This window comes from Myotis myotis, unplaced genomic scaffold (genome assembly GCF_014108235.1).
Source record: "Myotis myotis isolate mMyoMyo1 unplaced genomic scaffold, mMyoMyo1.p scaffold_m19_p_2, whole genome shotgun sequence".
NCBI classification, from domain to species: Eukaryota; Metazoa; Chordata; class Mammalia; order Chiroptera; family Vespertilionidae; genus Myotis; species Myotis myotis.
In genome coordinates this window covers 4,422,576-4,445,442 of record NW_023416324.1, presented here as the reverse complement: position 1 = coordinate 4,445,442, position 22,867 = coordinate 4,422,576, and the positions used below count along the sequence as shown (strand labels likewise).

The following is a 22,867-nucleotide window of genomic DNA, read 5'->3' as shown; positions in this document are numbered from 1 at the left end:
AACAGTGCTAAGGGTGGGGAAAGGGAGCCCATTAAAGACTTAACCTTTTAATGTAAGAAATTATAAAGAGGTTTGTTTTGTTTTTCCCAATAGATAAAACAGAAATCAGGAGTCGAAAAAGGCAAAAGAATGTGACTGAAATATAGTTAATAGGTCTAAAATAGATTTCAAGTCACAGTGTTATGGGTCTTTATTTTACTCTAAGAAATGACTATTATCTTTAGGCAGGGTTACAACACATATGGGTGGAAAAGCTTTGTAGCCAGAAGTTTTTGAGTAGCCAGTTTACAGGAAACTCTGGATGGGAATCAAGATAAATGCCCAGGGAGAAGGCAGCTAAAGGTTGCTTTTTTACTCCTAGGTCCAAAACCTAATTCAGAAATGCATATACAAAGGTAAGTTACGGACCTAACATTTTCTACTTCAAAGAAACTGGCAAAGTCTGATCACATTTGTATTCTTTTTCCTTCTTTCATCATTTTGGGACTATTGATTTTATTTTTAAGTAATAAAAACTGGTGACCACAAAACTTGAGAGTGTTTATTCCCATTAGTGAATGGAAAATAGCATTTAGTTCCTACTGTTACTCCTGCCTTCCCACTTGGTACATGCTGATCTTTGAACACAAGACAAGACAAAGAGTAAACATTTGCATCAATAAATCAAACATAACTAATGTGACACATGTCTGCTAGCTTTTATTTATGCTCTGAAAAATCTACTTTAAGACAAAGAGAAAAGGAAGATGAGTGGATTTGTGGGATTTCAGCTCAAAGTAATGAAAACAATTCTGAAAATAGAAAAAATACACCACAGAAAAACAAATGTTAAAACTTTAAGAGCATAAATGAAATATGAATGAAAAGTATAACAAAATAACAGCAAGTGAACATTAAATCAGATCAAATGATGTCTACTTCCCTTTCAGTCTGCTCCAAAGGTGGGGGAGGGCAATGCTAAGAAACAGAGGGTTAAAGCTTTGTTGCACAAAAAATTAAAAACTGAAAAGTCTTCTTAAAAAATTACAAACAAGACTCTCAAACATCAACTACTGTGACATAATTTAAAGACTAAGAATTTGGCATAAGGTACCATATGGATAATTTCACTCTCAAAGTCAGTATACAGACAAGAAGACACTCATTTCTTAATGGCGTTCCAGCCAGACGTGCCCACTTTCAAAGCCTTGGCCATAAAGAGCCATCACACATGTTCATCTCCTGCCTAGAGTCCTCTCTGAGCTCCACTACCCACCTCATGCCTTTAATTCCACATCTTAAGGTCTTATCCCAAATACCGATCTCTCATGATAGGTCCCCCCAATGTTATATGATCTCAGTAACACATGATTCCAGCATTGGTTAGGATTTACATTTCTTTCTGTATGTGATTATTTAATTTGTCTGTCTCATCCACCAGACTGTAAACCCATTAGGGTAGGAACCATGTCTGGTCTTGCTAGCCACTGGTGGGTGATCAAACATCTAAATATATAAGTAAATGGGAAAAGGAATTGTCCTCTGTCTTTATGTACAGGTAGAAGATTTTCCAGAAAAATGGTTCCCACCAGAGATAGAGAAGCAAAGCCATCCAACTTTATATCAAGTTGATTTTTCTAAGCCTTTCTCACAATGAACACTGACTACATAGAACATGTTTAGATTCTTAACTCTACTTAACTTGTATGGTTATCTTTTTATACTTAAAAATAGCTACTCAAAAACAGAAACTCCTGTTTTTAATTTTAAAAAAGCTTACCACTTGAAGGCACAGCATATATGTTCACACATGCACATTACATAAAGTACGGTTTGAGTACACATTACACACAAGACTCTCCTTTCTTCCTACGGCAAAGGCTATCTCAAATGTGGAAGAATGGAAGTATTGTTATAGATGTCTCCTTTTAGAGAAGAGAAATCTTTAATTCTATGTGAGTGGCAGTCAGTATCAATGCTGTATAAAAACTCAATGGATATTTTGAACTGGTATTTAATAATTACTCCATATTCTTGAGAGTCCTTATACTCTGACCTAGCAGACTGAAGGAGAACAGGGATGAAAGAGGAAAAGATATAAAAGATATATTAGCAGTAAGTTCTGTGAAGTTATATCAAAAAGGGAAACAAATTTTGTCAACATAAAGATAAGAAAAATCAACATGATTATGGTTCTGGTTACAGAAAGAATGTCAATTCAGATAATGAGATCAAAGAATAACCATCCTTTGCTCCTTTTTAACCCAGAAAAGTAGCTTAAATATTTTACATGTCATCCCAAATTATGATGGATGGTTCATAATATCCAAGCATGCCATAAGAGAATAGCTAAAGGGACAAGCTCTTTTTATTTTCATATAAAAATTTACTGGAGGCAGCCAAAGAACAAAACTTACAAATGGAATTTTCACAAGAAACTGGAAAATTTTACAAGTGAATTGTATTTGCAATTACATGCCAATAGAGAAACCCAATCCTGTGAGTCACAGAACAGGAAAGAAGTTACTCCCCATGCATGCACAATGACCATTCTATAACTAGGGGATGTTGCACTATTATAAATTGTTTGCAGATGAGAAATGCAGGCAAGAGTGAAAATAAAGAACTATCCTTCACTTTACTGACTGCTGTGATTTCACTTCCTCCTCTAACCTCTTTCTTGCAGGCCAAAGTTAGTTTTAGAACCTGGGAACCCAAACAAATAGAAAGGTCAATTCCTGAGCCATAGCTCCATAAAGATTCCATTTGAAAATCAAAGTAGAGTTCATTGCTTTCTATCTTCACTTAAATCTGATATGATTAAAATGAATAAAACTATAGAAAAATAATACATATATCTTAAGCCAGTAAATTTCACATTAAATGGGCTTGTGACTTGAGTTTTCTACACAATTGACTCACAATACAAATGCTTTTGGGTAGCTCTCTTAACCAGGATTTTGCCAGTGTGGATGGCAGAATCTGGAAGATGACAAAGGGCATTAAGGCTCTTTTTTCCCTCTCTAACTCTTGGGCTCTGTGAGAATCCGACAGGCCTCAGTCTAGGTAGCCTGTCCGAAGTTAGGACCCAGGCTCCTCCTGACTATCAGGTCAGTGTTCTTCCCATCCTCACCGTGCGGTGGTGCAGAACTTAAGTGAGCGGAGTTAGAAGCTGAGCAACTGGCACCAGGACCAAACCGTTTATGGACAGAAACTTGGTTCTGTCCAAACTTCTGACCCTCTTAGTGCAGGATGGATACACGTAGCCATAAAGTAAAGAGAGCATCATGGTCCCGTTATTTGTATACAGAATGACCTTTCTCAATTGTAATATAAATGGGCTTCTCTGAAATTCTTAGCATCTATTCCTGGCAATACACCAGTAGAAAACAAGATTCATGGCTACATAATCCTTTATTCCTGGGTAAACTGAGTGAATGTCTCCTCACTACTGTTAACCCCTGAGGCTAATATTACTACCAATAGCCATAATTCAGACTTTCATTTCTATCAGAAAGCTTTCATTTTCCCTCTTTCCATAACAGGGATTATCTTCTACGTTATTTATTTAGCTCTCACCAACTAACTAACACCACACTATGAACTAAATGTTAGGACCTTATGTTTCTATTGGGTCAGGGGACTCACTACACTTTAATTTGTAGATAACTGGTGCTTATCCATTTAACACTGACATAATTCCCTTATTCTGAAAGGGTTTAACAATAGTGGTTCTAATCAACCATTAAAGTTAAATTTAATACCTTAAAACCTGGGCATGCTTTTTGGTTGATACAGTGCGTGCTGCTCTGTTGAATTTGTGATTAAAATTACTTCAGCGTGAAGACTGGATAGAGACAAAGACACCAGCATTAGGAACAAGGGCAGGGGGCTCTGCATCACTGACAGATGGAGCCAGAGACAATGCCTGTTTGGTGAACTAAACTTAACACAAAGCAGTTTCATGTACTGGTGAACAAGTATCCATTGTTGATGGTGCCAATCGATAATTTTATGAGATTCATCATTACAAAGCCTATAGGTAAAAGTTTAGCAGAAGCCAAAGATTTATAGATAGGCTCAGTGAAACTGGCCAAAGAAAGGCATCTGTTTTAGATGAAAAGGAAACTTGGTGTTCTTGATTCTTTTTTGGACTCACAGACAAAGCAAAAAGTAAAACCTAATACTACTGCCGTTTCATCTTTGTCCTCTTGATTCCTGCTGATGCCACAAATCATTTAGCCTAGCTTTGGGCTTTCTCTGCTCTCTTTCTCAAGCTGTCACCTAGGCTTCCTTGCTCGCACTCCTACAACAGGGAAAATTTGGCAAAATACCATTCTTCAACCCTGTAACCTCTGACTCTTCGCTTTAATCACGTTCTCCTCTGGGGCGTCCTCCCTCAGTATTACTGGGCAACTGAAGACAAGGGGTCCTCCAGGTAGAGCAGGGGTGGGACTCTTTCTTCTGCCAGGGCCATTCGGGTATTTATAACATCCTCCGAGGGCCATACACAATTATCAGCTTAAAACTGAGCCCGCTATATTTGGTCAAACATTTAATTAACTCACCCCTAATGCCTTGGCAGGGCCAGATCAAATGATTTCTTGGCCTTATATGCCTGCTGCACCAAGTAGACCCAGTACCTTACAAACACTAGCCAGATCAGCATGTCATGAATTGAACTGGCTAAAGCAAGGTCATCCAAAATTGCACAAGAAGCCTGTTTAGAGCAAGAGCTGGTCCCTTTTGGCCTTTCTCACAGTAACCTCACCAACCTTCCCACTAAAATGAACCATGGGGATCGGTCGTAAAACGGGTCATGCCCATCACTGAAGAGATCTGATCCCTCCTCCGTCCCTGCGTCAGAGCCGGTGTCATCCACGAATGCCTCATCATCAAAATCCTCCATCTCATCTTGCTGCTCGTCAGCCAGCTCAGTGATGTCGGAATCAGCCGTGGAAAAAGTGGGGGAGGGTGTGCGGTCGGCAAGGCGCTCATTCACACAGCCATGGAAAATGGGGGAGCTAGACACCAGGTAAGACGCGGATTGACACAGCCAAAGAGAGGAATAGTTGGTTAAACAGGAAGCCACTGGTGCCAACAGCACAGAACCCACTGAAGAATCAACACAATAAAAGCAAGTGGAAAAGCAAAAGGATAAAATAAGCAAAAATCATCTGGTTTGTGAAAGGGAACAAGGACTGGTCCTTAGAATAAGAAAGCAAAGGAAACACATGAGTAGAATATCCCAGGTAAATAATGTGCTCTGGAACGTTTTTATTCTCCATTTGCACAAAAGATCAGCAGCCAGGCCTCTAAGAAGCCACTCACTATTAGGCGAAATAATAAGGTCTAAATTTTTATTCCAATTCCCATGTCATCTGGGAGCAGAAAACAAAATGGATGAACTGGTATATCGCAAAGCAAGGATGTGCCTTGCATGGGTAAATGTTTGGTCAATTCGTCTCTTTAAAAACAGTCGACTACCAGAGTGGAGTGGAAAAGACTTCGTATTTTTCAAAATACTAGGACTGCAGCTCTTCCTTCCCACCCAAGTCCTTCAAAACTGTCAGAAAGGTTTTGCAATAGAAAACAATTTAAATTCTGAAATAATTAAGTTCAAAACTTGTATTTCTCTGCTTTTTAAATTCTAAACCTCTAAGAACTTGACTCAATATGGACTCACAGGGCACTGTTTTCATTAAATTTTAAAAGTATGTATATGATAAAGAGGCTCATGGGGACTAACATGACGTGCAACTAATTCACCCTTGGCAAAGACAAAAGTGAGATGAACTGCTTTTTTAAAAAAGTGAGGACATTTCAGATCATGCAGAGGGTGCAGTACGTTAAGTTGTCAGTCACATTACAATATCAAACTGTAGGATACAGATACAGGTTGTCTTTTTCCTTTAAATCTATCTTGTTCAACTATAAGTCATTTTGTGAATGAGTTGAGAGTCTGGGAAGACTGTCAATTACTTGGTTTGAAAGTCTGAGACTTAAACAAATATACATGTTGAGGGAAAAAACCCTGAAAGGAAATATACCAAATGACACATATACAGAGTGGCTGTGTACGAGTGGATCAATTCTAAGTGGGGCTGTTTTATACTCTTTTGCTTTTAACTTACTGTAAAACAAGCTGAAGTTTTATCCAATTAAAATAAAACCATTCATTACTTAAAAGGAAGACATCAAGTAAAATCATCACATACCTTCCTACAAGTTTGAACCAATGGAACCGATCATAAAATGGATCACTGCCCGTCATAGTGGTTTCGCTTTCGTCTTGGCCACTGGAGGCCATCTCACCTGCCCTGTCATACATCTCTCGCATCAAGTCCAGCCTCTGCCTATGTAGTAAACATAAAGTGCACTGGGTTAATATCACAAGATGGCATGAAATAGTTTCACTTTGGAAGTATGTTCCATGCAAAAACTTTTTAAAACCCTCCCACTATTTAATGATATTAAACAAAATGAAAGACCAAAAGTACAGAAACCAAAACAGTAACCAAAGTGTCTGAGTCTAGAGATAAGCCACCAAAAATCAAGAATGGCTACCTAACCTCCACCGAGTCATAGGAGAAATGTCTTTCAATGCTGTGTGACATCTCAAATACACTGAAATGGTGAAAAACACCTCATCATACTAAATGCATAGGAAGCTACATTATAACTTTCCTGTTTATTACATTACTGGTCATCCTGAGTTCCAGGTCAGAGAAGATGAATACTTACTAGATCCAAGACATACATAGGTACCATAAAATTGGAACACTTAAAATATAAGAGGGCTTATGGAGTATGAATTTAAATCCCATCTACAAATGACAAAGGTGTTTGCTGAGTGGGATTCATTCACTTAGGAGAAAACAGATGGAGAGTAATATCCCTGGCCAGTGACAGCATTTAGAGGCACAAAAAAGGAAGCAATAGCAACACCTCAGAGAGGAGAGTCTGAAGGAGCCCACTTGAGCCCATTACTATTTCCTAAATAAAACAACTGGCCTTATGAATAACGTTTTCATACTTGAGTTTCTCCAATGACCAATAATGTGTTGCTCCATTCTTCAGATCCTGGACTTCTACTGCCACCACTGTACGAGGGAAAGGCCTGTCTTCATGAGTCTTTTCCATATCAGTGGGAAGTAATTCCGGAGGTAAAGGGGAGTACAATGTGTCAGTCAGCAGCACAAATTGAAACTGCACCTAAATGAAAACAAAAAACAGCCTTTGTTTTTAGCATGTAAGCATCATTGATGAGGTGATATAATCATGCCCAATGGAAAAGAAGTCAAACACGTGTTGCCGGCCGGTGTGGCTCAGTGTTGAGCACTGACCCATGAGCCAGTAGGCCATGGTTAGATTTCTGCTCAGGGCACATGCCCAGGTTTCAGACTTGATTCCTAGGAGGGGTGTGCCGGAAGCAGCTGATAGATGATTCTCTCTCATCATTGATGTTTCTCTCTTTCTCCCCCTCTCTCTGAAATCAATTTAAAAAAACACACATGTAAATAAAAAAAATGAACATATAGTATATACTAAACAAACAGCTGTGATTAACTGGAAAAAACACACACAAACAAAAAACTGGCCACTTATAAACTCATCATAGAGAATAATTCTAATGTCAAATTATGCTATTTTAAGATTCCTTTTCTCTCCTGGCAGTGTTTTTGCACAAACTAAATTTGCAATACATAATTTGGTTGACTGCATAAAGACTTCTGTAGAACTTAAACAAAAGATCCAAGAATGTATCTCTATCTAGTCTCTCATTAATGGGTAGGTCCAGAGGAACATGTCACAGTTTTCAATGTTAAATTCAGAGGATTACAACTACGACTCTTACAAGTGTTTACTACATGGCTAGTGCTTTCCATGCACCATGTCATTCATCCTCACTCCTATCTTATTTTCACCAATAAATCTTTAATTAAATGCTAGCGTACAGCAGTAAGGAAAGCAAGACATAGCCCCTGCCTTCCTTTAGTCTACTTGAAGGAAGGAGTTATTAGTAAATAATTACAAAATGAGATGGGTGGTTGAGATTATGAATGAAGACTCCTTATCCCCTTATTTCAAACTAGAATACAGACTCAGAACACGAGATGAATTTGCCCAGAGCCAGGTAGTCTGTGCTCTTACCTACTACACAATATTGCCCACCCTCCGCCCCCACCCCCCGGTAATCTTAGCAGTCAGGACACTGCTAAACAGTGGGTCATCCACTTTCCCATCCCTCACAAATCCCTGGGTGGCAGGCATTGTTGCCAAGCCCATTGTGTAGGGAACGGAGGACAGGGCTGTTAGTGTCCTCACAACCAGGAGAGCTGGGACTGGAACCTGGCTGTCTGGGTGCAGAGCACATGCGCTTGTCCATTCCACAAAACCGCCTCTGAGGTCCTAGAATAGGAGGGGGCACATGGGACTTAGGTGCAGACTTAACTGTAAAAACTAAAAGAAAACTGAAAATGTCAGAAACCCAAGAGAAGCATATTTCTACTAACATGTTTCTCTAGCTCTTGTCAGGAATACAGCCTCCTTATTTATAAAATACCATAAGCTAGAAAATGTGTTGTTTTTAAAGTTTCATGTAATAATATAATTAGTACCTATTATGTTCCGAGCACACATATTAAATAAAGTCATATATAAATCTGTTTCAAAGCCAAAAGCAACTGAGTTCACCCGGAGAAAGGCTATTTCAAGATGAGCACCATGAACCGCGTATCAGGCTCAGCGTTGCCTCCCGATGGTGCGTGTTCTCACTCCCTCCGTACCTTCTTCTTTAATTCCACACTGATGGCATTGGCCTCCTTCAGGTAAACAGCATTGCCCCAGAGTAAGTCCCTTAAAGAAGTAAACTGGTGAGACTTCCACTTCCGGAAGGCCCACTGGGCCAGCTCGAATTCATGTTGTGTCCAAGGAACTGAAAGAGCAAATGCAGTATATTTGTTGTGACCTCATAACCATGTAGAAACTATATCCTCTTCTACTCATCACTTTTATCAAGTACGGCATTTTCCAGTTTTTCTCCAGCCAGCGGCTCTTGTTTTCCTACTTTTTGTAAAGCTTACTAGATTCTGTTGATTATGACAACTGTATATCCATTTCAGAAAACTTCTGAAAATCCTGTTTATTTTAAAACAATACATCAAAGAAATAGATTTCTCCTTCTTTTTTAAAAAGAGTATCTCTAATGTGTGGATTATAATATAGAAAAACCCCTAGGATATTGTACAATGCCATATACATCTATTGTTCTTTCTGGTACAGGGGGAAAAGGCCTTATATTTTACCTAGATATTTAAAAATAAAGAATTTAGCACATAAATTAAGAGTTGCTTCAAAGTTCTTTTGGAACCTCATATTACTGAGAGGCTGAGTAGAGAAGTGAAATGTGACAAATGTTTATACTGTAATATAAGGCTAATAAATTCTGGAAGAATTAAGAGAGGTACATTTAGTGTACATTGATATGTTCCTAAGTCCTCAACGGAAAATCCCTGACATAAATCATAAACCAGGAAATAGAACAGAACATATTAACAAAGATTAAGATCTGTGTTTATCTGCAATATACATGAATTTCATACGTACAGTAATACCGGACAGTACAAGTACATTGCCCCAGAGGTTTATATGAAGACTACTCAGAAATCTTGTGTTCTGAGGCTCACAATCCCACTCCCATCTCATAGACTACAGCCTGGATTCTCAGCATTGAGCATCTTTAAAAAATCATCTTCAAATTGGCAGTGAAATGTCAATAAATAGTAGGGTCAACTATGGTCAAATCCAGCTCTGATCACAGGTAAAGGACTAATTTGATAATATAGATCCAAAAGATATACACAGGAAAGTGTCAGTCTTTAGATTTCACCTTCTTCTTCCTCTTCTTCCTCTTCAGTTGTTTCTGCAGCCAGGGATCGAGTCTCAACCTGCTTCTGCAAGGCCTGCAATTTACTCTCATAGTCCTGAAGAAAGAGAAAGGAGACAACATGTAGGAGAGAGGAGATAAGTGGGAAGGAAAAGGGAAGGAATATTGGGAAAAGTAGAGATAGCAAAAGAAAAAAGAGAGAGAGAGAGAAGATAGAGGCAGAAAACAATGATAAAAAGACAGACATACAGATAAATACTTAGAAAGAAAAACCTACAAAGCACACAAGATAGTTTGTAATGGGTAAATGTTACAAAGAAAAAAATTTAACTGCAATCTCTCTTCCCTCAGACTCCAGAGTTCTGTCTTTTATAAAAATCCTCACCGAGGGTATGTTTTTATTGATTTTGAGAGAGAGAGAGAGAGAGAGGGAGTGAGAGAGAGAGAGAGAGAGGAACATCAATGTGAGAGAAAAACATTGATTGGCTGCCTCTCATACTTGCACCAACTGGGGAATTGACCCACACCTTTCAGTGTACAGGAAGATGCTACAACCAACCGAGCCACCCAGCCAGGGCTCAAGGGTTCTTTATTTGGGTTTGTGGTAGAGAAAGGAGGGATTTTGAGGGGGGAAAATGCATGTGTCCCTTAAATGTTAAAAAACATTTAAGTAGTATCTTTACATATCAAGCAATTCTAGAAAAAAACAATACTGAAAAAGATTAAATTCACCAGTACCAGCAACAATTCCAATTGTCTAGCTGTTTAGATGAGAAAAAATTAGCATCTGAACTCCCTTCCCTGTGGATGAAACATTACTGACTTTGTAGCTGGAGGGTGAGTTTAGCCTTCAGGGAACCAAAAGATCACAGTGCTATTAGGATTGAAATAATCTATTGATTGCATTTAGTTAGTCAGTAAAGATACTTTATTTTTAAATATACTATTACTACAAACCCAGTGCACGAAAATTTGTGCATGTGGAAGGTGTGTGTCCCTCAGCCCACCCTGCACCCTCTCCAATCCAAGACTACTGGCTCCCAACCACTTGCCTGCCTGCCTGCCTCCCCCTAACTGCTTCTGCCTGCTGGCCTGATCACCCCCTAACCACTCCCCTGCCAGCCTGATTGATGCCTAACTGCTCTCCTGCTGGCCTGATTGCCTCCAACTGCCCTGATCACCCACAACTGCCCTCCCCTGCCGGCCATCTTTGACTACATGGGGGCAGCCATCTTGTGTGTTGGAGTGATGGTCAATTTGCATATTATCTCTTTATTACATAGGCTAATACAAAATGTATTGTTATAATACAAATCAGATTTGTCCTTTGTTTCTCCATCTATTCCATGCATTTCAATAAGAGTATCACCCCGAAGTAAGCAAAGAATTGTTCTTGAGGGATAAAAAAATGTACTCTTCTTATATACACAAATAGACATACCATATGTAAACAGATAGACCACATATCTGAGGTATCAAAATTACACGGTGGGGAGAGACTGGGAGAAAATGCTTGTAGTATTTATTAGTGGAAAAACGCTGGCATTTAAAAAATAAAACAAGTAAGGTTAAGAAGAGAGACCTCGGCATAGTAAAATACCAAACCATAGCATGAGCACAGCATTTTAAAATGTACTGTCCAGATCTCCTGCTTCTTGGGAGGGACCTTAGTAGAGGCTGTCATGGGACAGAGGGTTCCAGTCTATGTCCTGTTTCAAACCGAGCTCTCTAAGTCACATACCAAATACTCCAGAGCTTTCCAAGTATTCCAAATACTCCACTGAAAGCCTGGCTAGCAAACTCCATCACAAAAGGAGCTCCCAATGGCAATGCTAGGGAGGGTGCAAATATTCTCAAGGCTCTAGTCATTTATCATGTAGTCTCACAAAGGAAGCTTTCTCTCTCTAGTGGAGCTGGCAGTGAGCAAAAGCCAGCAACACAGCTTTGTTAGATATCTAAACACACTTAAAAAACATTAAACTAGCAGGTAAAGGGCTTAGGTTCTGCCCCTGGCACCTGCATACTAGTCTGATAATTCTGGGAAAGTTAAATCCTCTCAAAACCTCACTTTTGTCATCTTTAATATGAAGATTTTAATATTTGACCTGCCTACCACACAGGACTGAGGATTTTTTAATTTTTTATTTCCCCCATTATCTTATTGTCGTAAATAAAATACATAAAATTTGCTGAAACCGGTTTGGCTCAGTGGATAGAGCATCGGCCTGCGGACTGAAAGGTCCCAGGTTCGATTCCGGTCAAGGGCATGTACCTGGGTTGCGGGCACATCCCCAGTGGGAGATGTGCAGGAGGCAGCTGATCGATGTTTCTCTCTCATCGATGTTTCTAACTCTCTATCTCTCTCCCTTCCTCTCTGTAAAAAATCAATAAAAATATATTTAAAAAAATACATAAAATTTACCATCTTAACCATTTTTTTTTTTTTAGTTAATCCTCACCTGAGGATATTTCTCCACTGATTTTAGAGTAGAAAGGAGGAAGGGAGAGGTAGAGAGAGAAATATCGATGTGAGAGAGACACATTAATTGGTTTCCTCCCTGACCGGGTACAGGGAGTGAACCCGCAACCAAGGTACATGCCCTTGACCGGGAATCAAACTTGAGACCCTCTGCTGCACGGGCCGATGCTCTAACCACTTAGCCACACCTGCCAGGAGCATCTTAACCATCTTTAAGTATACAGTTCAGTGATATGAAAGACACTAATACTATGAAGTACTATGAAGATGGTACTATTGTTACCCTCATGTTAAAGAAGAAAAAGACTTAAAGAAATTAAGTACCTTTCCAAAGATCAGAGTTAGCAAACAGTGGAAATGGGATGCTCTTTTAACCACCATCTATCCATCCAGTCAGCAAGCGAATACCTTTTCATCCCTTCTATGTGTCAGATGCTAGGAATACAGTGGTGAGGGAGAGACAGTAAACAGTAAACAGACACAGTATGCTGTTATTTCAGCACACCGAAGTACTATGAAGAAAGGTAGGTAAGAGGGGTTAATACGGGGAAGAGAGGAATGGGAGAAGACTTTCAGATTAGGTGGCCAGGGAAGGTCTCTGTGTAGGGATAACATTTAATCAGAGACCTAAGCCAGCATGCTGAGATCTTGAGGGGTGGGTTAAAGTAGAACTAACAGTAAGGACAGTGGTCCTGAGATGGAAAGCAGCCTGCTGTGTGTGGAGTGGGAGTGCGGGAGGGTCGAGATGCAGCTGAGAGGTGGTCAGATGGGGAATGGGGTATGGACGGCTGTGGTGAGGACTACAGATTTTATTCTAAGGGAAGCCTTTGAGTGGCTCAGGGCTGTGGTCTCATATATATTAAACAATAAAATAAAATTAAAAATAAATATTTTAAAATAAAAAAACACACACAAAGAAACACCACTCTCCACGGAGAATGGCCTGGGGGCTTGGAAGCAAGGAGGAGTCGTGCAGCTCTCAGTGATGTTGAGGAAGATGGCGGTGGCCTGGTCCAGGGTTTCAGCAGTGAAGTGGTAAAGAGAACATGGAGCTGGGATATGGTCTATAGGCAGAGGCAATGCGACCTCCTGATGATGTGCTCATGGGTGAGGGAAGAGAGGAGAAACTGAGGATGACTCTTGCATTTTTGGCTTGAGCTAGCTGCTCCGGCTTAGACAGTTTAAATGTGAGATGCCAGTTAGCTGTATGGATGTCAGGTCATAGCTGTGCCCGTGTCTACAGGTCAGGGCAGAGGTCTAGGCTGGAGAGGACATCTGGGAGTCAGCAGAGGGAAGCAAGGCAGTGGTCTGCAGACTGCCTGCCTGAGATGGTACCTGAATCCCCACTCAGCAGTAGGTGACTGTGGGAAAACATAAGATGGGATGCCAATATTTCTTCACCCTCACCAATGAGAACATGGAAGGAAAAGCCCCAGAAATGAAGAGAACGGGCAGATACAGAAATAGCCAATGTAAGGCCACAGAAAGCATGAAGGAGCAGCCAGAGGGGCCAGAGGAAAATGAGAAGCCAAGTGAACAAAGTGTCCCAAGAAGTGATGAGGACTGACAACACCCCCCCGGAGTTGTCACTGTGAGTATCTTTGGACCCTGATGAGAGTGGTAAGGTGGGAACAAACCTTACCTCTGACTACAGTGAGTTCAAGCAAGAATGGGGAGAGGACACAAAAACCATGGGAGGTGGACAAGTGGAAATTCAGTAAGAAGACTCTCAAGGAGAATTCTTATGGAAAGAAACAGAAATGGAGTGGCAGCTCCTAGGAAACTGGTGAAATGAAATCATGCCTGTATGTGACAGGAATAATTCAAGAGAGAAACTGATGTTGTAAAGGAGAAGGTAAAGGTACTGCAAGTCCTTGAGAAGGTGACAGATGGTATGTAGGAACAAGGGCAGGGCTAAGATAGGAGCAAGGCCAAGTATGGGGATGGATGCATGGGGGACTAGAAGTGCGAAGAAAAGGAAGTTTTCTTCTGATTACTTCTTTTTCTCAGTGAAATGAAACAAAAAGTGATCAGCTGAGAGCCAGGAAAGGCCACCTTGCATTCCCTGAAGCGTCTGGTTGTAAACTTTCAGAGCACCCTGTATTTTACCCCATCATTTGGCACAAATGTACTGTGTAACTCTTGGTGTGACTGTCTAATGGCTGTCTCCTCCATAGTTCTGTGAATTTCACAAGGTCAGAGACCTGTCACTTACCACTAAATCACCTGTGTCTGGCACACAGCTGTCTCCTAGCTCAGATACACTGTCATATATTGATCTTCTAGTGAATAGTTCTCAAAAGTGATCATGTTCTAGATTAGAGGTAGGCAAACTATGGCCAGGACCAAACCCAGCCCACTGCCTGTTTTTGTAGACAGTTTTATCGGAACACAGTCATGTCCATTCTTTTGCATGTTGTCGATGGCTGCTTTTCTGCATAGTTGCAAAAAAAAAGGGCCCACAAAACCTCAACTATTTACCATCTGGCCCTTCAAAAGCTTGGGAACTCCTGTTCTAGACTAAGATTCCCAAACGTGAGTGCTGATCCAGCAGAATCCACGTCACCTGGGAACTAACAGAAATGCAAATGATCAGGCCCCGTGGCACACCTCCCAAACCAGAAACTTTGGGGTGGGCCCGGCAACTGTCTACTTTACTTTCCAACCACGATCCAAGCAACAGCCTTCATCACTTCGTGGGTTGTGATACACAGGGTTTACCCGACCGCAAGGTGATTTGTTGATTCTTCCCAAAAATAATCTATCGGAGCCTCTCCTTTCTCCCTGCCTTTACTGGGAAAGCGCAGTTTCTCACTTGGGAAGTTCACACTGCAACTTCCCAACTGGAGCAATGGGCTCTACACGTGCCTCCTTCCAACAATTCTCCAACCCAAACTTTGGCTATTTCTAAATGAATCTAACAATGCAATCTCGCTGTATGCAACCATTTGGTAGCTTCCCAACACACTTAAGGTACAATCCCAACTCCTGGTTGTGAGCGTGCGGACTGAGTGGTGACCCTTTTCAGATAAAATATGTCTAAAAGCTTACAGAGTAAGGGGGAAAGGAAGATGCATGCTGAACAGAGAAAGCAGAATGCCCCAAAGGAGCTTAGCAGACTTTAAAGTATTCTTTTTTGTTTTTAAGTCCTCTTAAAGTAGATACCGATGTTTGTTTTTGAAGGTTTTTTTAATTGATTTTTTTTTTTTTAAGAGAGAGGAAGGAGGAGGGTGAGAGAGAGAAACAAACATTGATGTGAGAGCTATACATCGATCGGCTGCCTTTCGCTCACCGGCTACGACAGGTAAAGCCTGCAACTTGGGCTTGTGCCCTGACCAGGAACCGAACCAACCGCCTCTTGGTGCAGGACATGATGCACAACCAACTGAGCCATGCCAGCCAGGGCGCTGCCGGTGTTTCCATGAAAGATGTTTAAGAGATAGCAACTGTGGCAGCCCCCAAACATTTTTTAAGAGGAAACCTAGTGTGTGGTGAAAGATGAAAAAGAGGACAGAAAAATGGAGACTGATATTAAGAATAGAAAGAGTTTTCTAGGCCAGCATGGACAGTACGCCATATAGACGCTCCAGAGGCAAAGGAAAACATTGAAGAGAGGAAGGAAAGGGGGAAAGCAAAGCAGAAGCAGTGAAGGCAGTTAAGGATTTGGCCTGGTACACTTTTAAAAACTTGAAAATGCCACCTGGGACAGATCTTTGATTAGAATGTATACACTGATTTCAGCTTCCAGCAAATGAAAATTTTGTTTCCACGTTTTAACTGGGCCTTTTTCTTCAATTCAAACCCAATATAACTCCTCAAATTTCTTTTGTGAACTTGAATAAACTATTTTCTTTCATGAATAAAAGGTATATATTTTAATTGGATGCGGTCTGATAGGCAGGGGTTATCAGACATCAAAATTCTATCAAGTATTAGTGTGGCTGTTTTTGGTATTAAAAATAAATATTGGGGGGGGAGGTTGGGGGTTAATGGGGGGGATGAGGACACATTTGTAATACCTTAACTAACAAATAAATAAATAAATAAATATTATACTAACTCAGATTTAAAGACATTGTTATTTTAAAATATAATATCAGTGGATCTTATAAGCAGTGCTTGTTTGGAGTTTTGATTTTGTATAATTCATAATAAAAGGTATTTTGTTTTTTAAAAACCCCAACCAACTCTTTAGCATGCCAGGATCCAGCCCTGTCCACCCAACTGTCCTCATCTCTCACCGTAACTCCCCAGCACAGCTGGGATTCTCAGCACCCCGAGTTACTCCCAGTTCCCTGACATGCTTCCTCGCCCCTCCCCCTGCCATTCTTCCCTTGGATAAATTCCCAGTTGTACTTTGGCGCTCAGCTCTTGGCTCAGGGCTTACTCCTTCAAACACCGTTTCCCACTCTCCCCATTCTCACTCTGTGCACGCAACTATCACTGTGCATGTCACACTGCACTGGAATCATCTGTGTCTCCCTAGCAGTGGTCGATCTTGGCAACTTTCCCGCCAGTTTCTCCAATAGCAGAAAAATACAAAGTACCTGAAGGAAAAGATTATGCGGCCTGCAGCAAATCAATCCAAGCATAACATTCTCTCAAGTTCCTCATTAAAAACATCTCATGATACAATGTAGGATTGTGTTTTTCAATATAAAAATGTCATGTCTAAATTTTCAATAAGACTGATGGTCCACTCCAGAAAAATCTTCTATTCTGTCCTGTTTCACCTCTAGCAAAGCACCAATACTCTGGGTGGAGTATTGGTTAAAGGAAAAAAAGAGCTAAACAGTTACTCAACAGCTTTTTAGAAATGTAGTTTCTGTCCATATGAAAGGAAGTATACTTGTTCATTTTTAAAAATTTCAAATCAAGATTAATAAAAAAAACCTGAATACATAGTTTAAGGTAAACTCAAAGAAATCTGAAAGTGATACTTGCTGTCCCCTCACTCATCTTATACTAGGAAAGTTTTAAAATAAAATGTAGCATAAAGTAGAGGTTAAAGTTCCCATTTAAGATAGAATTTTAATAAATAGAAAAGGTAACAAAAGCAAAAGCTTAAGCTAATCAAGTTCATGTACAAATTTGAGAAGAAGAAAAAAAGACTTGGGTTGCCATCACCTTCAAAAGCAAAAGCAATAAATAAAAGTCACGATCAGGCCTATTAGCATCACCCTGTCTCACTTTTCCCTCCTCCCTCATCAGTGAGAAATCACACTTTTAAAAGAAGATTTCAGCTTTTATTGAATGAGGACTTTATTTTTGTTAACATTACAAACTCTCCTTTTCTAATAAGGTAGATCTTACACTCAAAGACAATCTTCTACAATTAAAACAAAAATTAAAGGAGAAATCCATTGTTCATGAACAAGATGATTTTACAGTAATAATGGCAGGAAATGAATACATTTCACAACCTAGTGGTTCAAACTAAGTATCTAGAGCAGATTATAAAATCTGAAAGATGACATGGACTGGACAATTATGAAAACTCCTCATAGTGCAGAACCGGGCTCTGACAGTACAGAACAAATGCTTGCTTTGCATTGCGCCTCAGAAGGTATTTTCATTAGGCTCACCAGGACATGGCAGCTTCCCCTCCTCCCAGTCTTTTGTACAAATCATTAAGGCAAGTCTACAAAGGACCAGTAAGACACAAGGGTACAGCAGCTGACTGGAGGAAATCTATGTAACTTCCTGTAGTCTAATATCCAGTAGCCTATAATGCAGACATTGGTGTGGCAAACTCTGTGTTTTGTTTTATTTTGTGGTGTGTTTTTTTCAGCATCAACCTACACCCAAAGCACAAGAGGTCATTTCAAGTCACTTCAGTGGAATAAACAATACTTCATTGCATTTCTGGTAAAAGAAGTAATTCACAGCACTACAAAGAATTAGAAGCAAATATAAAGGAAAAGCCCTCTAGTTTAGACTTATAAACAGAATGTCTTTGACTCTCTAAGGAATACCATTTTGGCTTGTGAAATTATACCAATTAATTAGGTATCTGCTGCATTTCCATTATTGGCAGATCACTGTATAATTTCAATAGCAAAAATGCTTTTTTTTCCACTTCACTATGATAATAGCTAGGAATACTTCAATAATATAATAACGGTTTAATGATGACCATTTCTCCTTGATCTTGTTGTATTTAAGCTTAGAGAGAGAGACTGTCAAATTAAAAAACAAACGGCAATACAGGCTATACCGAAAGCTCACAAAAGCACGGCACTAGTTACTTACTTAGTAAAAAGAGTCAATGAAATAATTTTAAAGACAAAAATTATTTTCTAAGACAACATGTGCTCTCAAATGTATGAATTCAGGGACATATGTGGCAGCCAGTCGAACCTTGGTTCATTTCTTCCTGGTCATCTGCCATTAGGGCTCCTTTTGATATCTAAACATCTCAGCAAGATGAGGGCACCTGTGAGCATTTGACCAGCAGATGAAGCACAAACACAAACCTGGTTCTTTAGAACACCAGTTTGGGTATAGTGCTTATCACAACCCACATCTGCAAATGAAAATATTATGTTACTTTTCATTCTACAGGGTCACTTGGTCACCAGTAGAAACACACTCCCATTGTTTAGTGGGAAAGGGAGGCACTGGCCCATACTGAGATGAAAAGGCCACCATAAAAATGAACATATATGGACCTGTCCTTACGTTATCTCAAGTTAGGGAAATACAAACCCACTTTAGCTCTAGAGGTGAAAGGTGAGTAATTATTACTAATTACTAATTTCAGAAAATAAATTTTTTGCAAGAAATGACTAACGAATCTATGTCTAAGAAGAATAAAGGACAAAACTGGGGTTGAAGTGACTGATCTGAAGTACCCTACTGACTTCATTTAAACCACATGATACAGAAGATCATCATCTCAATTAGTCAACCATTAAACAAACATCATTCGTCCATGCCTAATCTTCCATGAAACCTCAACTGAAGACTAGTACTCTTCTAGCTACAAAAGCAAAAATATCTTCCCAAAGTTAACTGGAAGCAACTTTTTGTGCATTAAGAAAGCATTTTCTTAGAAGCAAAGAAAAAAATACTATGATTAAAAATAATATGTTCTAATAAAGCATAGTGCCCACACACAAAGGAAAAAAACTATATAATCACAATCTTTAAGGCTTCCTTGTCTTGAATGTTAATTACTATCTTGGCTGCAATTTTGACACCATCTGGAAGACAAGTGTTTGATAGAAGACTTAGTGTGACTTGGGAATCTTCAACAACATGAAGTCAGGCAACTGCAGACGTCGTTGGCTCTTCACACTGCCTCTTAAGAAAGTTTCTGACAAGTTCAAGAGATGTAGAAAACTATTCTCTTCTTCCCATTAAAATCCATCGTTTTTGGTGGATTCTCCAGTGAGGCAAACTGAGACAACACAGTAAATGAGGTATTGGTACAATAAATGTTCAAAAGGACTTCTCTTTGTTTGCTTGAGTGTCTGTGAGCATTACTACTGATAATCAAAGAATAGTTCATTCTACATTATCTCCTTTATTCTAAACCCAACCAAAGTTAGCCTATTTCATTATTTTATCATCTACTGAAAATACGCAGCACACAGCCATAAGCTGTATGTAGTCTTCTCCCCGTGTCCCACCTCTTTCCTCTCCCCACCAAATAATCTCCCTATAAACATATATATATACTGCTCAGAGTATATAAGTATTTTGCTGGTATTTCTGTTAGCATGATTTTGGTGAATAGTTCACTGTGTGTGAGAGAGAAATAATATGTTCGATTTCAAAATGCACAAACAGAAATCCAGAAATGGTGCCAATTTAAAGATTCGGTATTTTGACAAATTTCATGCATATACTGATACAGTCAACAGAAAAAAAACACACCCTACTGAATCAGTTCTATGGAACATGTAGAAGAATTAGATGTCCAAGGTCTGTGAAGATGCAAAGCTATGTACTATAAAATATGTCTGGAGACATTTAGTTTTGGCTTGTGAAAAGTCCAATTATATTTTTTAAAAGGAACACATATGGATGAGAAATCCAAAGTTGTGTCCACGTAGTTGCATGTTATTATTTTTAAACTAATGTTCTAGCATTTATGGGGAAATAATAAACATTTAATTCTACATATCAAATTCCCCCAATTGAAGACTAGGACTCTTCTAGCTACAAAAGCAAAAAAGTTGAATGTTTGCATAAACCAAGAGGCAGGTCTTTCTGGTTATCAGATCAATTTATAGGCATTATAAAAACATAATAAACTTACACCAAAAGAACACCAGTTTATGTAAGTATATTATCTAGGCACCAAGAAAAGAGGAAAGTCTCAGGAACAAAAGGGAGGTCTCAGTGTTTTGTCCAAAATTCCAGAAACTGCCCATAATGGTACACAAACAAAAGGGAGGTCTTGAAACATTTACCAGTGTTTTATGTTTTGACAATATTAAAATCAGTTATTATCTGTAGGAACACAACATTCAAATAATAATGTAAATTGTAGGAACTCGAGGCCAAGGCTAGAACCAGCTCAAATCGAGCTACCATCGCCTGTTTCCTCCACCAGGATTTCAAGTTTGTCCAGTAATTTATACTGCGGTTTCTCGACCAGCTTTGAGATTGGGTGCTGAGAACTGTCGCCTCATCCGTGGAGGTGTTACAAACTGGCTACAGTGGTTGGGTTTGTCAGTCTGCCTCTGATAAGAATTGGCTGCACTGCCCTCTAACTGACCTCCAGTGTTATAATTACAGTAAGAATGACGGTGTTGATGCATATGGCGCTTCGCCTGGAAAGTCTGCAGATCAGCAGTGGGGTGACCAGTGGGGTGACCAGTGTGGGAGTTTAACGATTCCGAGGAGGCAGATGCCTGGCAGCGCGTGCTTTTCGGTTGGCCATTATTGAGAGAATTGCTTCTCCAGCGTAACTGAGGTGGCTGTTGTTGACTATTAATATGCTGCTTGCTAACTTGGATGTGATCTTGACTTCGCATGCCCTGAGAGCCCCATGGTAACTGGGGATCCTTAGAAGCTGCTCTACCACCCTTTTCTTGGCTCTCATCCTTGTTTCCTTTCCTTCCATCTTCATCTTTCGGAATTCTAAGCTCTATAACCTCATCTTCTGTTATGATGATATGTGTCCCAGGACTCCAAGAGTTTCTGTGTTTAGGGTTGCTCTTAAAGGGGAACCGAGGCTTCCGATTCTCAGGAGGGATGAACCTATGAGGTACATTCTGCCGACGAAGCTGCTTTGTTATCTCCTGCTGTTGCAGGTTCTTAAACCGGATTTGCTCTTGTCTCATCCAACGCAGGCGTCCACGTCTGAAAGCTGGATCCCCGTTCATCAGCTGGGAAACACGTTCTTCTTTCCCAAGTTCTCCACTGTCTCCTTTACTTACATCATTTTCAGAGTTGCTACTGACACCAGCACCAACAGGTTCCTTTGCTTTGTGGTTTCCGTGGGTTTTCTGTTCCTGAGATCCAATCAGTGGCAAGACTTTTTCCATTTTGAGCATTTTATTTCTTAAGATTTTTATCTCCTCATCTTTCATGTTATTTTGCTTTTTGACTTCCTGCAAAATGTCTTCCAGCTTATCTATATGAACCTTGAGATCATCGACATCAGTTCCGCCTTTACCACTGGCCATCATGTCTTCGATCTTCTCGTCGCCCACACCAACCGTGTCCCAGACATCCCTGGCCACTGCCCGCCAGGAGTCCCGCTCATTGGGATCTTTCTTCCCATACATGGCACAAAGCTCTTTCATCTTAACAATGGCCAAGGCCTCAATCTCCTGCCGACTGTGCCTAAAATCGTTGAGAGCAACCTCATAGCAAATCTCTTTTACAGCCTGAATCTTAAGATCTGAGATGGTGACCCATTTGGAATCTTTACTCAGGCGCCTTCTTTGGGGTATCTGATACATTTTAATAGGTTCTCGTTTCTTCCCACTGCTAGGGAGGCCACATTTTTTAACAATGGTTTGTAACTTGCTGGGAGGTAGCTTTTCTCTCAGAGAAGTAATCAGTTTCCAGCTCTCTTCACAGGACCTCTTGTCAGAATCATCCCCGCTATCAGAATCCGCGTCCTTTGGAAAACAAAATCAAAAAATGGCCCCAAAATAACCAAAATTAAAATGTAAAAAATGAAAATCAAATTGAAGAAAAAGCAAGCAAAAAAGCCTTAACCAAATATAAAAACAAAACAAACCCCTATAAAACAAAAACAAAAACCTGAAATGATGTGCAAGTCTATTAAGACATATGCATATGTAGATTATTATTAATATAAAGATTAGTTTGTTTGTTTAGTAACACTAATCCAAATTTTCACTTTCTGGCATAAGTGATGAAATATGCAAGCAAATTTTTTAGGGAGACGGACACCATGAGTGAGACACTCACTCTAAGGTCATATGAAGTTATTAAGAAAATGGTATAAAATAACATCTCCACCATCTCAAGAATATGAAGTAAAACCTACACCCCATTCATGCTAACACTCAAGCAGCCACTTCCCCACATTT

The 22,867-nt window shown here is 39.8% G+C and overlaps 1 protein-coding gene across 6 annotated transcripts in view; it reads right to left on the bottom strand.

The window, feature by feature from the left end:
* Window positions 1-22,867, bottom strand: part of KIF1B (kinesin family member 1B) — a 133,888-nt gene that overhangs the window by 33,131 nt on the left and 77,890 nt on the right. For 3 of the 6 annotated variants that reach the window (XM_036352801.1, XM_036352802.1, XM_036352803.1), the window contains 5 exons: window positions 9,872-9,965; window positions 8,769-8,917; window positions 7,016-7,194; window positions 6,198-6,335; window positions 4,755-5,003 (listed from right to left, as the gene is read on the bottom strand). In XM_036352801.1, coding sequence (XP_036208694.1) covers window positions 4,755-5,003; window positions 6,198-6,335; window positions 7,016-7,194; window positions 8,769-8,917; window positions 9,872-9,965 — 809 coding nt within the window. Of the gene's footprint in view, window positions 1-4,754; window positions 5,004-6,197; window positions 6,336-7,015; window positions 7,195-8,768; window positions 8,918-9,871; window positions 9,966-20,932; window positions 22,430-22,867 lie in introns of those variants that run through there. The other 3 variants (XM_036352804.1, XM_036352805.1, XM_036352806.1) reach the window with 2 other exon arrangements.